The sequence below is a fragment of the Brassica napus genome, chromosome A10 (genome assembly GCF_020379485.1).
Source record: "Brassica napus cultivar Da-Ae chromosome A10, Da-Ae, whole genome shotgun sequence".
Lineage (NCBI taxonomy): Eukaryota > Viridiplantae > Streptophyta > Magnoliopsida > Brassicales > Brassicaceae > Brassica > Brassica napus.
Window position 1 is genome coordinate 10685341 of NC_063443.1, and position 16572 is coordinate 10701912.

Below are 16572 nucleotides of genomic sequence, written 5' to 3' on the forward strand. Positions count from 1 at the left end.
GTAGAGCGACGCCACAACTGGAGTCTGGATACAGTTTACTTATAAAACCTTATTAGCCACGAGTTTTGACTCCAAACAAGACCATCGGTATCAGTACGTACGGACAATTAAAGTACGTATCTTTCGTAACCTATTATTATTACCTATAACAGTCAAATTGAGAGAACCACCGGTCGGAGACTTACTATAGCAACCAAGACACATTAAACATCAGCCGTGGAAGCTCTTCTAAGCAGGGCCAGCCCAGAGATTTGGGAGCTGTAGACCAATGTTTCACTTAGCTATGCTCAGGACCTCCCCTGACAGTCGCGATTCTAGCATGGAGAAAGTGAGAGATATGTTCATCTTATTTCTATGTTTTGTAACATTATGTTGTGGTATTGTGACAGGAGGATGAGATCACTGGAAACTTAAAGTGGAAAGTTTATAAGCTCTTTGAAGCGTCTCTGAAGTCGACGTTTCCCATATTAGAACTCGAGCTTCGGAAGTGGTCCTTTTAGTTGAGTTGTTTGATCGATGAGGCCAAGGCCCGCAGTAAAGGTATCTTTATTGAACGTGGTAACATTGATTTCTGTTTACCGCATCATTTACATTTTGGGGACTCTTGAGCTGTTCACTCAACCTTGAGTTTAACTCCGTGCAGGTACAAAAGAAAGGACTCCTGAAGAGCTGGACCAAACAGCCGAGGCATTTGAATATGGTGCTGTAAAGTAAGTGTCTGATTATGAGGAAATGATTCCTCCTTCTCGGAATCACTACTGTTTACAAGCTTTGATACATACAACTAAACGACCTAAAGGCCAAAAAGGGTGTGCAAACAAGTCTGTTTAACTTTTTTTTTATACAATTAAGACATTTGAATCTTTCTTACAGCAAGAGACGAGACTGAGTTTTGGTCAGAAGAACACCCTAAAATACTATAGTCGTGATTCTCTTACAAGTCTTCTTCAAAGTTGCCCAGTTCTTGAATATTTTGTCGTGCACGAACCTCAAAGTTATTTGATTCCAATGTTCGAGTTAATCCCACCTCATGAAGATATTGGAAAGCTTTTAAAAAGGTGTGCAGCTCTTGAAGATTTGGTCATAACTCGTACCAGAGATGACAATGTGCCTACTTTGAAGAGTTTAACTATCAATAAAACTCAAGCGAGAAACGCCCCAACGACGACAAGGAGATTCATGGGTTTTGGATAAATGCTCCTGCTTTGGAGACTTTGAACATTAATGATACAGTCAGTAACTTTCTTATGCTTAAGTTTATGCCCGAGGTGACCAAAGCGAATATCCAGGTTACTTGTGTCCAAACTGAGAAGTTCATTGGATCTCTTACCTCAATCCAACATCTTTCTCTATGTTCTCGATCTTCTTAGGTAAGAACCTAATTTATTACCCCTATAATGTCAAAAATGTTTCTTCTATGTTTGGTTATTGTCAGTATATATACGTACTTCATTTTGCAGACTCCATATCGCCGTGGCTCTGTATTTCCCTATCTTGAACATCTAGAGCCATGTACATGTTCTGCGGGATGGGCCAATCTTCTTGCTTCTATACTCAATGACGCTCCAAGGCTCCAATCTTTAAGTCGGTATGTAGTATTGACTTTTTTTTACTAGCCACGACCAAACGTGAAATTTTGGAGGCTACACGCAGTTCACGGATTTTAATATAAAATATTAAAAATTATACAAATTTGGGGATCTATGTTTATGTTATTTATTTCTTAAATTTAGAGGATATAAACCAATGTTTTACAGAAAAATAATATGCCATCAAACCATTTTATGTTTCCACCTTTATTTTTGAACGATCTACACTTGAGAGCTACCGTCCCCAGATGAAGACCAAAATAAATATGATTTTTATATGATATCTAATTTTTATAAATCAAAATATCAAAAAACTAAACCGAAATCAGATTAAAATTGAATAAACCAGAAACCGGAACCAAACCAAAACGGATGTGATTTTAATATGAAATCTAATTTTTATAAACCAAAATATTGAAAAAATGAGACTTATTTCGAACATATGGTTCTTATGCATGTCTCACTTCATGGAAAGTGTGGATCTCGTCCTAGTATATATATAACGAAATCAGAAATCAGTTACCATAAATAACAAAATTCATTAATAAAAGAAAAATATATGGAACCCACATAATGCTGAATAGACACTTTTAGAAAAGAGGAAAGTCTTTCATTATATACATATAACTTTTCTATGTTATTCATAGAGCTGGACATTTTATCTGTTAAATTTGATTCGATTCGTTATTAGTTTTGATTCGATCCAAAAATTCTGAATATCCGTAAATTTTCGAATCAAAACAAATACTAAAAATCAGTATCCGTTAAAATTGAAGCAAATCACAAATATTAAAATATTGAAAAGCGGATATCCGATCTGATCCGACAATATATAAATACATGTATATCTTGATTATATTTAAAGTTTTTAATGTATAAAATTATATAATTATTATTCTAACATATGATTTGATAAATTCTATTCATATTATTACTATATAAAAGTATTAAATTAAAGGCACAATTATGACAATTATAATTTTTTTTCTTAAGTTTTGTGTTATTATAATTGTTAACTAAGTTCAAAAAATTTACAAAATATGTAGATTCTCTACTCCTTGTCATATATATCATGCAAAAAAATTTTACAAAACAAATTTGTATCAAATTTTTAAGATTATTTGTATTAATCAAAACATATGAGATATCCGTAAGTATTCGTAAATATCTGCAAATATCTATTTATTTTTCGGATATCCTTTTTTACGAATATCCGTATTTTTCCGAAACAAAACAAATAAAAAAATTAGACATCCGTGATATACGAAGCAAATCGCAAATACCTTTAAAACCCGGATATCTGATCCACGTATTATATGATTGAGCCGAATGAAATCAATTAACAATATTTAAAAAAGTTATTCATTGGGTTGAGCCAAAGTCCGCATTTTATGATTCTGGTTAGAGAGTTACCAAATCAGGAATATTGGGATGAGTCAAAACTAGACTTCTTTTCCACGTAGAATGGAAACTAACCTTTGCTGATTATTTTTCTCTTCTTCGTATATCAATACTATTAAAACAGAAGCAATTTTTATCTACTTACAAATAGTCTAGGTTGGACCATTATATTTAATTATATTTTCTATTATTTCTACTCATATCTAATTTAATTGTTAAATATACATCGTACCTAAAATTAAGGAACTAACTAATTTATTATTTTTTAGACTAATGAATTTAATTTACATTAATTCGAAATTCAAATAACTAATCAATTATATTTAGTTATTAATGTAATAAATAATTATATATATATATATATATCTATTCATTTGTATATATACAACTATATATTAATTCAAATGCAAAAAAAAAAAAATTGTTCAAAACCCTCACCAAATACATAAAAATATAATTGTTATATTTAGAGTATTAAAATATATATAAATATATATTATAAAATAAATATTAATAGAAATTATATGATGGAACATGTTACTATTGATAGTTTAATGAATATATCTTTTACGGGTTACTCAAACAGACATGTAATATATATATATCAAATATAAACTAATTGAACAAATATATTAACACAAATATATCATAAAACATTACATTAACATAAAATCGAAGCCAGAGAGTAAGAGTCAATATTTTAATTGTTAAAAAATATAATTATATATATAAATTATAAAATTAAGAACTAAATATAATAAAAATATATCAAAATTAAAATAATAAATATTTACATTTCTAACGCGAATAATGAAATTAACTTTTAAATTTAAAATAAGCCATAGACAAAACATCAAAAAGTATCTAATAATATGTGAATAACAAAAGTAAACTAAGTAAATAAACAATTGTATTTTTTGGCAAACGTAAATCATTAATTTGTAATAGACGTATACACATTATTGATGCTCAAATCTATTTTATTTTTAGTATGCATCCACTCAAATATTAATCCATTAACAAGATGAAATTTTAGTTGGACTAAAATTGTATTAAACTTGGAATATCAATTTCATAATATATTCTCTATTCATCTGAACGTTCATGAATATATATTACAATACTCTAAATATAATATTAAATCAAACCGGATTACATATTGGGTCATCTATCAGTTCAACCGATAACCAGATCTCGGGTTTTAGCGGTTGTTACGGGTTTTATAGAATTTTTAAATAACAGTTTTTTTTTTGAAAACTAAAATGGATTATATATGAACCATCGAATTTGGCAATTTAACTGCGGGTCGGGTTTCAAAACATTGAATATAATGTTTCATTTGTAATATCTAAGTGCAGATACAATTAAAATACAAATTTATTTGATATATATTTGAAATGTTTCGAAAATAATCCCGCGCTTTGAAAGCGCGGGTCAAAATCTAGTCTAATCTATTAAAACAGAATCCTATTTTTTATCTACTATTAACGAGTCATACTAGGACCATCTAAAAAATTACTTAATATGACATATTTCATTATTTACATTAATAATAAAACAAATATAAATATAAATTTATTTTTAAGTATAACAAATTTTGTTGAGAAAGGATCTAACAAAATCTTACCAACCTTCTAAATATTTTTATAAAATAACACTTAATTAATTTCGTAAATACTAATATAACTTTATAGTTCAATGTTAATTAAAAATTTATTATAAAACAAGAAAATGAAATTCTATACTATTTTATATATTTTTTAATTATATTATGTATTATATTAAAATAGAAGTACTATATGAATTAAATATGTGCAAATTTATCTATTTTATTTTTAAAATAGTTTCATTTAAATAAATTATCACTCATCATCAAAATGCGTTAGAATTCATAAACTATATTATATTTTTTTAGAAAAATAAATTTATAAATATAAATTCATTAACATAGGTTAAACTTTTATATTTACAACTACATATTATTTTATTTTTTTTATTTTGAAACTCTCAACAATATATTGTTTAAAAAATAATAATATACAAAAATATAATAGTTTATAACTAACCTTTAGTTCATATACTATTTAAAAATATGTTATTAGAAAACTATGAAATTTTAATTATTCATTCAAAATATTAAAGACAAATAAAATTTTATTTATAAATTTAATATTTATATTAATTATAAACATATTCTGAGAGATGTATAAAAATCTTACCGAAATTAAAATTATTTATATAAAATAATGTATTAATTTAGTAACAAAACTATTTTGAAAATCATATAATCTCCCACCTTAAATATAGTTGTGTAATTTTCCAAACAATTTTGACAAAATATAAAATTTAAAAAATAAGTATGCAAACTTAAAATGATAATGTTTTAAATTTTTCAAAATGTATAATCATAGCTAATAAAGAATAACTTCTTGAAATGTAACACGAAAAAACAAACTATGTTATAAAAATTAAAGTAATCTAATATTTTGAAGTCTTAATTTAATAACAAAAAACACTTAATATCATAACAGCCAAAAAATATTCTATATCAATAAAATTTACTAAAATAATATGATGGATGCTACCATGTATACAATTTACTAAAATAATAGGTTTATATTCACAATATATAACACTAAAATTAAAATTATATGCTTAAAATGTTTATAATAAATCAAAAGTATACATTCATAAAATTAAAAATATCCGCACGAGTGTGCGGGTCAAAATCTAGTATCTATACTACTAAAAGAGAAGTACAAATAAGAGATAACCCTAAGACTTACAACTTAATTACAATACAATGCCATTAAAATAATTAATAATCTTAAATCTAACTTATTTTTTTTCTAAATCTATTCCATAACAAATTCATGATAAATATTACCCTTAATGCACATTAATACTATAAACCTTAATATGTAAAGTAGAAAAATTATTTCTATAAATTCATGGGTATTATCCTCTATTAAATAATGTTTATTACACTTTCAAAATTTTATTGTTAATGAAATCAATTAACAATATTTAAAAATTTTAAAGGATATGTTGTATTTGAGAATAAAAACTTAATAATGAGAACATATTTAAAAAGATCCATTTTACTTGATAATTCTAAATTTGTACCTAATTAAAATTTTCAAATAACCAATTTGACTAATCTATTTAATTGACGATATTGTTTTAGATATATGTAACTAAAATGCTATTAGAAAATTATTTTTAAATTATGTATGATATTACACATGTTCAATTAAATTTTACCTTAAATTATTTTTCTTTAGTAAGGATTTGAAATATTAGATTTGGTAATAACATGTACATTTAAGTATTAGTATTAAAAAGAATATTCTTCAAGTTTTTTTATGTAAAGAAAAACATTTAGATAAGATAACAATGTTGTAAAATAAAAAAAATCATATAAAATAAAAATCCTACATATAATAAAATGTTAAAGTCAATAAGTTAAAATAAAATTAATTTGATAATAATATAAATACAAGAAATGCAATTACTCATTCTAACAAATTACTCATTTTCATAAGTATAATATAAATATTTTAGTGTTAAAAATGGATGACGAATATTTATATATTGGGTTGAGAAATTAAAAATTAAAATTACTTATATAACGGATTGAAAATTTAAATATAGTTATCATTTATGACCAAAAACCTATCAAAACATCTCAAACATTATTTTCGCATATATATTTTAGTTTATGGAAAACACACACATAAACTAAAATAAACTAAAAATATATATTTTAATTATTATGCGTAATGTCATAATAAAAATAAATAATACGTGAAAAAATAAATAAATATTATGTTATTTATAGAAAACAAAAATATATTTCTAAAAAATGAAAAAAGTGGTTTCTCTTTTTTACTGAGAACCCAAATGTTGTAAATAATTGTTTCCAATGTGTATCAAACCCGACCAATGAAAGGCTACTAGCATTTCCTTTACCACTAGCCAATTCGATATCGGGTAAATAAAAATGATATCGATCAAATAAAAACAAATATTCGCGTGATATTTATATTTACAGTTATATAAATCATTTTACTTTTACTATAAGTGGAATTATGTAACAGCAATATATGTATTATGTGGTATATTTTTGTCACCATTTTATTATAATTTTTATAGATTATATAATGGTGTAAAAATATTTAGTTACATTAAGTAAACAAAAAAAACACATGTCCGGTCGGACGGGTCTAGTTCTAGTATATATTAATCTCGAAACCTAATTTAAACGTAGGATTCGTTTCTCTGTGTCATAAAACTAGCCAGGATATGGAGAGGGCAGCCAAGATAAACAAAAACATGGTGAAACGTCTGAGACTCAATGACTTACCAGATGAACTGATCTTGAAGATATTCTCAATGCTTCCGAACTTTAAAGAGAGCGTTGCAACACATCTCATATCAGAGCAGCACGAGAATCCTTATAATCTGGTGTCGGACGTCACGTTAGAATATGATAATGAGGAGAGTTTCGTGACTTTCATGAGTTTTTATTACGGATCTTTGTTGTCTGACGATGATCAGATCCTAGAGAGATTGCATCTCAAGCTTAACAGAAACTATTCGGCTTCAGACATCAACTTTTGGGTTCAAGTGGCGGTTAATAGTTCTGTAAGAAAGCTGAGAATTAACTTGTATGGTGGAACCCTAGTTCTGCCAAGTTGCTTGAGTACTTGCACAACCCTAAAATCATTGATACTCCGTGAAGTAACTATCAATCATGTTCCTCGTGGTTTCTGTTTGCCATCTCTTAAAAGTCTGCACCTTTTCTCCGTTGAATTCTCGCAAAAGGCATCTAACGCAAGGCTTTTACAAAATTACTATGGTATAAATGATGAGGTTAGATTTTGCTTGCCGTCACTAAGAAGTCTGCACCTTTTATCGGCAGTACACTATACGTCTGGTCTTCTTACACATCTTCTACAAAGTTGTCCGGTTCTTGAATATCTGGTTGTATCCCAAACCGAACGTGAGTTGAGTCCGGTTTTTAGTGTTATCCCACCTGAGTCTCGTTTGTCATCAATCAAGAGTCTGCACCTTTTATCTGTCGAACTCTCGAATGATAAAGCTATTGCAACGCTTTTAAAAACGTGTGCAGGCTCTCTTGAATATTTGGTTTTAAACAGAACCTGCTATTACTATTCGGAGCGTGTTTCCTTGTCGTCACTCAAAAGTCTGCACCTTTTATCGCCTAGTAGTAATAATATAGCGTGCAATTCTCTTACACGTCTTCTACAAAGTTGCCCGGTTCTTGAATATCTGGTCGTAAGCCAAACCGAACGAGATTATATGCCAATGTTCAGGGTTATCCCACCTGAGTCCTGTTTGTCATCAATCAAAAGTCTTCACCTTTCATCTGTTAAATTCCATGGGGATGAATATGTTGCAACGCTTTTAAAAAGGTGTGCAGCTCTTGAACATTTGGTTATAAGCCGAACCAGATATGACAATGTGAAGTTATATGATATCGATGTGCCTACTTTGAAGAGCTTAACTATTAATAACTCAAGAGAGAAACGTACTGACGACGACGAAAAGGAGAATCATGGGTTTTTGATAAATGCTCCTGCTTTGCAGACTTTGAACATTAAGGATACTGTCAGTAACTTTCTAATGCTTGAGTTTACGCCAGAGGTAACAAAAGCGAATATCCAGGTCATTTGTGAGCAATCTGAGAATTTCATTGGATCTCTTACCTCAGTCCAACATCTTTCTCTATGTTCTCCAAATTCGGAGGTAAGAAAACTTTGTTACCCCCCCAAGTAATGTTTCTTCTATGTTTGGTTATTCTCATTCTCAGCACAGTAAATCATATAACTTCATCTGTAGATTCCATATCGCCGTGGCTCTGTCTTTCCCTATCTTGAACATCTAGAGCTATGTACATGTTCTGCGGGATGGGTCAATCTTCTTGCTTCTATACTCAATGAGTCTCCAAGACTCCAATCTCTCAAGCTTATGTCGGTATGTAGTAATAGTATGGACTTGTTTATTTTACTAGCATGTTAATTAGAGTTATAACGATGGATATACTTGAATGCATAGAATACTAGTATATCATTAATCCATTTTATGTATATTTTTGAACGATCTACACTTGTGAGTCTTGGGAGCTACCACACTGCTCTAGAAGTTCTTCATAAATTAGTTAGAAGAATGAAACTGGTAGGTAGTTCCCACAAAGGGCGAACACTAACTCACGTAATGTTTTTTTTTTGGTGGTCTCAGAATCATAGTGCCCAATACAACGATCCGATGAGCTTTTGGGACGAACCAGTAGTGGTTCCCGAATGTTTATTGACGCATCTAGAGATCTTTGAATGGAGACAATATGAAAACACAGTGCAGCATAGGAAAGTGGCTGCGTGCATACTAGCAAACGCTACTTGTCTAAAGATGGCAACATTTTCAACAAGAAGTAGAAACAAAGATCATCGCATGGTCATGAAGTTAAAGAAACTGAAAAGAATTTCGAAGACATGTCAGTTAGTTTTTGAGTAAACACTCTTATAATGAATGGTGTATGTCTCTAGAAGAGATGCAAGTTTCTTCTTCCTTTTTTTCTCTGGCTTTACTTTTTATGTTTGTGGGATTTTTTCCCGAATCTCCATATCTTCTTTATATTATGAAAACAAAGCCAGTCTTAGATTAATGTTTGAAAAGGTGCACACTCTTTATGCATCTCAAGAAGATACTCAGAACAAAGATATTCGTATAATTAAAATCACAAAATAGATGGGATTTTTGCAAAGATTTTGTAGAGTATATGAAATATTTATACCCTTGTACAAAGTAATATGAAAGACTGTGAGCAAGAGTTTTCTTGATCAATAATCAAAATTCCATTAGTAAGTAAATAATCATTTTACTTCTATTCTTATAAACATGAATGGGTTTTTGGAGTATGGACTCATGAGAGTGTCTATGACTCATCTCCTTGGATAGCGGATCTCTCAATTACATTTCTCGTGTCAAGACTATGTTATATAGTTAATGTTTGATTTAGTCTTTATGAAATGTCATAATCTTGGAGACCAAATAAGTTTTATAATTGACTCGGTCTACTTAATCACGTATTCAACAAAAACCTGAATATTGCATATTAAAGAAGGCAATGAATAATAAAATCTCATCCAGTTTTGTTGATTAAGTAATAATAATCTTTTCGGACACTCAGACACATTACACATCATGTATCTTACCATATCATATACAAAATGCAGAAGAAAAAAAGAGGGCTTACTTATCTAAGGCAGTTAACAGGTGGTTCCAGAGTGCCAACAAGTATCCCGAGATCAATATCCATGTCCTCAAACTTCTTTATGAATGGATGACTCTGGGAGCATTAACAAAAACCGAACGTTTCATCAAAAGATCCTAAATGTTGTTACCAAGAGAGAAAAAGAGAGTCGTGACTCGTGAGTAAGCATTACTTACCAATAGGTCCAAGGATGATGCTCTTGCTGGAGGATCCTTTTGTAAGCTGTTTGAGATGTAAAGAAGAACCATTTTCACCATTACGATATTGCAAAGTATATGAAAAAGCTAATAATGAAATACCACTTACCAGGCTGTTATGAAGGAGCAAAATTCAGGTGAGAATTGATCAGAAGGAGCAGTTGGTGGTGGACTCTCTACGATTGCTGCCAAAAGCTCATAAAAGCTAGGCGGGTTTTGCTGGTCTTCAGATTCTAAGTATGGGAATCTTCCTATTGCACATTCTAACACTGACATCCCCAAACTCCAAATGTCGCTGCTGTAGTCGTATGTGCTTCCACTGATCCTCTCAGGCTGTGAGATGAAGAAGTTAAAAAAGGAAAAAAAAAAGACATGGTCATGTATGATAACAAAACAAGAGAGGTACTAGAAAATGAAATGGAAGAAATCTGTATAGTAAATGTTTCTAAATGTAATGGTTTTGGAATGTTTTCGTACCGACAAATAGTTGTAGGTTCCAACAAACGTGTCTCTCTGTCCCATGGAGCTAGCAAGACTTGCACTGACACCAAAGTCTGAGATTTTCACTTCTCCTTTATGATTCACGAGAAGGTTTGATGGTTTAATGTCTCTGTGTATGACATGTCTTTCGTTGTGCAGGTAAACTAGCCCCTGCAAAACCTGTTTACAGGAGAAAATAACTAAGATTGATAAACTCATGAGAATGATGGAAGTACTTTTAGTAATGGTTTGAATCAGTGGACCTGTTTACAGACAACAGAAAGGTAAGGCTCAAGGATAGTCTTCACTTGTCTTATGACATCAACAAGAGAGCCACGGTCCATGTATTCGAGGACAAGGGAAAAGGCTCCATTGTGATAGAAAGAGTGGTAACAGACAACAACATGTGGACACTGAGACGATGCTTGGTTTATTTTGAGCTCCTGGACAATTTGCTTACGAATTTCTTCTTGTATGTTCATCTGTATGACCTGTAATTCATAAGAAATGAACACTCAAATAAAAAATTCCATGAAAAGATCAAAACTTTTCTACTTGCTGTGTTATGAATCCCTGAGGGCTAAGATGATACCACATACATTGCAAGGCTGAGGGAAGAGAACTATTAGTTAATCAATGAATAAAAAAACGTACCTTCATAGCAAATAACTTGCCAACCCATTTGTGACGAACCAATTGTACAACTCCACCGCTGCCTTTACCGATGACTCTCACAATCTCTAAGTCTTCAGCAGTGATTTCGAAATCAAGCTCTTTGCTATCAGAAGGCTATATAACCAAAGACAAACAAACACACAAGAAACTGATTCTTCTCTACAACATTGATTGGTCTGTTAAAAAAAAAAGGATTAGGGGTTTAGATAAGTGAGATTACCCTCGATTGCTTATCATCTGACGTCAGCTTTAGCCCCTTCTGGTTTAGAAGAAAATCTCCATCGTGAAACGTTCCACTTGCAGTCCTGTACGTATTCACCAATTTTAACCCAAACACGTTTCAATCGAAGATTCGATCAATTTAAACCTTTGTTCGCAATCAGAGATTCAGAATCCAATAAGATTCTCGAAGGAAGTGATAAAAAAATTAAGATGAGTGCGATTGAGAATCGCGGAAACTTACAAGAAGGAAGAGATGGGGGTTTGCTGAGCTGGAACGGAGAGCTTATTAAGCTGCTTCAAGTTCGATTTGAGCTTCATCCTTTTTGGGGCGATCTTGGGACTATCGCTCTAAACAAACTATTAAGAAAGAGAAGACGACGACGATTCTTAGTGGTAACGGACATAATTTTGAACGCGTAAGACCGGGAAGATAAAATTATTATACTATTAATTAATAAAATACTAAAGAAACTGAATGTATGGGCTGACTATTAAATGGGCCCTAAGTCGGCTCATTAGTGTAAAGACGGTCGAAATAATTTCCTCTAAGCCATTTATCGGTTATCTCCGGTATGTTGATGTATTTGCTTTTTTTTTTTTGGAATCGAAAGAAAGTTGTAATCTTTTACATTTATGGAATATTTTGCTGTAAGATAAGCATATATTTATTGATCGAATTTATCATCTTATTTCGAGAGCGTATAAACATAAATTATATGGGACCGGTTTCTTTTTCTTTTTTGGGTCATATGGGACCGGTTTTGCTTTATAATGGGGTAGTTTTTGAGAATACACAAATAACGGGGGAGAGAAATTAAAGTTGTGGAAATACTCTCAAAGCTAAGCGGATTCGATAGAAGTCTATCAAATCGAGTTTATTATACAGCCTGTGGCCCGGTTTGTTTCCGACCAGAGTCCTACTTCTGACAAGAAAAAAACAATATAGAAAAAAATTACTAAACTTTAGTTTCCTACTCTTGGCGGAGAGAGAGAGAGAGAGAGAGAGAGTCAGAGACAGCTATTTGTAGAGAGAGAGAAAAAGCTTTAAACTTCTTTTTTTTTGAGCAAAAAAAGCTTTACACTTTATTCACAAAGATTGAAGAAGCTCGAAGAAGAAGAAGAAGAAACTTCCTTCTTTCGAGAAAGGAAGCAAGATAGTGCATTTATTAATCAATGGGGAAGCTCATCTTCTCCATTTCTCTCCTGCTTCTGCTTCTGGGTTTGTCTCTCTCTCTCTCTCACCCTCTACTATTCAGTGAACCCTTAAACCAAATGATTCTCCACTTCAGTGAACTTTATGAGACTTTGTTTTGCTACATATTCATTAGTTTCCAGCTTCGATTTATATCAATAGAGAATTTGATAGTTTACATTATCCTCTTGTAATCTACTGTAGGGCTCGAGCTTATGCACAATTGCAGTTCTTGAAACACTGACAAATTTGGTCGGAAAAGAAAAACAATTGATTCTGTCTTCTTCTTTTTTTTATTGCAGACGGTTGCTACGGTGGCAGGGTCGGAGTCTGTTACGGAAGAAGCGCCGACGACCTTCCGACACCAGCCAAAGTAGTCCAGCTGATAAAACAGCACAACATCAAATACGTTCGTATCTACGACTCCAACTCCCAAGTCCTCAAAGCATTTGCTAACACAACCATCGAGCTCATGATCGGAGTCCCAAACTCCGACCTCAAACCCTTCTCCCAGCTCCAATCAAACGCAGACACGTGGCTAAAGAACAGCGTCTTACCCTACTACCCAACCACCAAGATCACTTACATAACAGTCGGAGCCGAATCCACCGACGACCCGCACACCAACGCTTCCTCTCTCGTCGTCCCCGCGATGCAGAACGTGTTAACCGCTCTCAAGAAAGTCGGTCTGAGCAGAAGAATCAAAGTCTCCACGACGCTCTCCCTCGGCGTCCTCTCGAGATCCTTCCCTCCTTCCGCTGGAGCCTTCAACAGCAGCTACGCGTATTTCTTGAGACCAATGCTCGAGTTCTTGGCGGAGAATCAGTCTCCTTTCATGGTCGATCTTTATCCTTACTACGCTTATAGAGATTCTCCCAACAATGTGTCTTTGGACTATGTGTTGTTCGAGTCTTCTTCCGAAGTGATTGATCCCAACACCGGTTTGCTCTACAAGAACATGTTTGATGCTCAAGTCGACGCGCTCTATTACGCGCTGACTGCTCTAAACTTCAGGACGATCAAGATCATGGTCACCGAGACGGGCTGGCCGACCAAAGGCTCACCCAAGGAGAAAGGCGCTGCGTCTCCTGACAACGCGGAGACGTATAATAGTAACATTATACGCCACACGGTTACGAACCAAGGCACGCCTTCAAAGCCTGGAGAGGCCATGGACGTTTATATATTCTCATTGTTCAACGAGAACAGGAAGACTGGTTTGGATTCGGAGAGGAACTGGGGGCTGTTCTATCCCGACCAGACGAGTGTTTACCAGCTGGATTTCACGGGGAAGAACGGCGGGTTTCGGGGGAATTCGAGGGGGGGAAACTCGAGAGGGAGGAGTGAGAGCTGGTGCATTGCTTCTTCGAAAGCTTCGGAGATAGAGCTGAGAGGTGCTTTGGATTGGGCGTGTGGTCCTGGGAATGTTGATTGCACGGCTATTCAACCGAGCCAGCCTTGTTTCCAGCCGGATACGTTGGTTTCTCATGCTTCTTTTGTGTTTAATAGTTACTTCCAGCAGAACGGAGGTACGGACGTTGCTTGTAGCTTTGGAGGAGTTGGTGTTAAGGTCAACAAAGACCCTAGTAAGTAAACAAAAGTCTCCAGCGTTCGTTTTTGCAAAATCACGAATCAACAGTCTTGGTTTAAACTGAATCTGGTTCTATGTTGTTACAGGTTATGACAAATGCGTATACATAACCGCAGGCGGGTATGTCATTAAAAACAAACTTTGTTTCAGATTTGCAAATTGAAGTAACTATGCATACGTATTCTTTGAAATCTTGTACAGGAACAACACCAAGGCGACGAATGCATCTGCATTGAGTTCCTCTGCTTCTACTTCACATGGAAACGAATCTCTAGTATGGAATTTGAGTCTCTGTCTCGTGATCTTGTTGTTGTTCAGTTTGCAAACTACAAACTCACAGGCATTGTGACCCAGAATCTGAAAGAAAAGTGAGTCAGTGTTGTAGCAGGAATGTAGCAATAGTGAGAAAAGGTAAGATTTGTTCCTCAACGTTTGGTCTAGAAATTGTTACCATCTAAGGTTTTGTCTATCTTCCTGAAGTGAGTTGTTGTACAGACATTTTATCTGAGAACTTGTAATGCAATCACCTGTGTCTATGATTTGAATCTATTTTGGTTCCAATTCACAAAAAAAAAAAAAAAAAAATCAATCTGGGACCATTCAAACTCTAAACAAGCTATGCTACCAAACTGCCATTCACTAAAAACAATTTTAACTCAGACACAAACGAAGACAATACCAAATTGTTTTATAAAATCATACAACCCCAAGGATCCATCACATGGTAAGGGGTAATAGTTACACAGTTGGACTATTAAAACGATTGATCACATTCGATATATAAATAGGTTTTCTCTCAATATAAAGACAGCATGAGCGACAGCAACATAGCAGCAGCATGGGTTTCAGAGCCCTGATTCAATCAGGTAGTCACCAAGCCTCTCAACAACCATATTGCACTGTCCAGGAGTCATTGGCTCTTCATAGATACCAAAGACCATGGCTTGTGTGGTCTTCTTGATGGTAACACCACCAGCTCCCTACAAGGTAAACCAAAAAGGTAGCACTGGTTCATAAACAAACAACTGTCTTGGGAACAAAAAGGCAAGAGATTGAAGTTACCTTCTTCCCTCGAATAACAGTATTTGGCTCTCCTTGGATGACCATGTACTTTGTGCCACCGATGAACAATCCCGTTGGGGCAAGCGTTCCAGGCTCATTAAAATCTTTGTTGATGCCACTGATTTCCTCAGGCTTCAACTAAAACAAAGCCAATACTAAAACAGTGAGAGAAAACATAGATCACCAATACAAATGTTGAAACCCTATCTCAAGAAACAACATTTCGTGTAAAACTAAATATCAGTGAACACTTCGTAAGTTCACTCTATAAGAAGCACAAACACAAGGAACGAAACCCATCTGCAAAGTCAAAAACTTTGTGCTTAAGAAAGCCTTAAACTTTATGAGTCGAACTTCTTCTACTCAATCTTATGGAAACTAATCAAACTATACAACATATGAAGCAGAGAAAACCAAAACGTAAAAAAAGAGCTCCAGGTATCAACACAGATCGAACCAGAAACAGCAAAGTCTCGAAGAATCAAACGGCCATAGCTAGTAACAATCAGCTAAGGGTGAAGAAGCAAACCCTAACCTGAGGGAAATTTGCGCTCTGAGCCCAGACGCTACCGTCTTGGCCGAGAATTGCGGCGGCGGTGAGGCGGTTGCCTTCGACATCGCACATCAAGTGATCGTCTACATAAGTCTGCCACGACATCTTCCTCGGCTCTGCTTCTTCTGTGGTTAATCGGAATGTTCTAGAGATAGCGTCCAAGTGTAGCAGTGGCACATAATACAGAGACAGAGAGAGAGATGATAAGTGAACGACACGTGCCGGTACGTCTTAATTTGACCTGTTGGACGAAAAAGAAGACCAGATTAGTCAAATGGGCCTTCTAGATTTTTATAAAGGCCCAATACGTCTT

At 33.4% G+C, this 16572-nt stretch overlaps 5 protein-coding genes across 5 annotated transcripts; 3 read left to right on the forward strand and 2 right to left on the reverse strand.

The window, feature by feature from the left end:
* Nucleotides 1-59: 59 nt before the first annotated feature.
* LOC125579168 (F-box/FBD/LRR-repeat protein At5g56570) lies at nt 60-2243 on the forward strand. Its single transcript, XM_048742896.1, has one exon. The coding sequence runs from the start codon at nt 1398-1400 to the stop codon at nt 1614-1616; it is 219 nt and encodes a 72-aa protein (XP_048598853.1). The 5' UTR covers nt 60-1397; the 3' UTR covers nt 1617-2243.
* Nucleotides 2244-7311: 5068 nt separating this feature from the next.
* On the forward strand, nt 7312-9527 carry LOC106370776 (putative FBD-associated F-box protein At5g56560). The gene is made up of 3 exons (XM_022692998.2): nt 7312-8762; nt 8856-8990; nt 9255-9527. Exons 1-3 carry the CDS (start codon nt 7326-7328, stop codon nt 9525-9527), a joined length of 1845 nt encoding a protein of 614 aa, XP_022548719.2. The 5' UTR covers nt 7312-7325.
* A 742-nt stretch (nt 9528-10269) lies between these two features.
* LOC106370322 (mitogen-activated protein kinase kinase 6-like) lies at nt 10270-12179 on the reverse strand. Its single transcript, NM_001315604.1, is given in 8 exon segments — nt 10270-10362; nt 10464-10509; nt 10594-10817; nt 10962-11144; nt 11228-11455; nt 11619-11753; nt 11860-11944; nt 12103-12179. Coding segments are annotated over 8 exon segments (1071 nt in total).
* A 576-nt stretch (nt 12180-12755) lies between these two features.
* Nucleotides 12756-15183, forward strand: LOC106371460 (glucan endo-1,3-beta-glucosidase 13-like). The gene is made up of 4 exons (XM_048742897.1): nt 12756-13080; nt 13356-14639; nt 14731-14764; nt 14846-15183. Exons 1-4 carry the CDS (start codon nt 13035-13037, stop codon nt 14991-14993), a joined length of 1512 nt encoding a protein of 503 aa, XP_048598854.1. The 5' UTR covers nt 12756-13034; the 3' UTR covers nt 14994-15183.
* A 132-nt stretch (nt 15184-15315) lies between these two features.
* Nucleotides 15316-16497, reverse strand: LOC106371464 (profilin-3). The gene is made up of 3 exons (XM_013811541.3): nt 16242-16497; nt 15707-15844; nt 15316-15624 (listed from the first exon to the last, which is right to left on the reverse strand). Exons 1-3 carry the CDS (start codon nt 16362-16364, stop codon nt 15490-15492), a joined length of 396 nt encoding a protein of 131 aa, XP_013666995.1. The 5' UTR covers nt 16365-16497; the 3' UTR covers nt 15316-15489.
* Nucleotides 16498-16572: the final 75 nt, after the last annotated feature.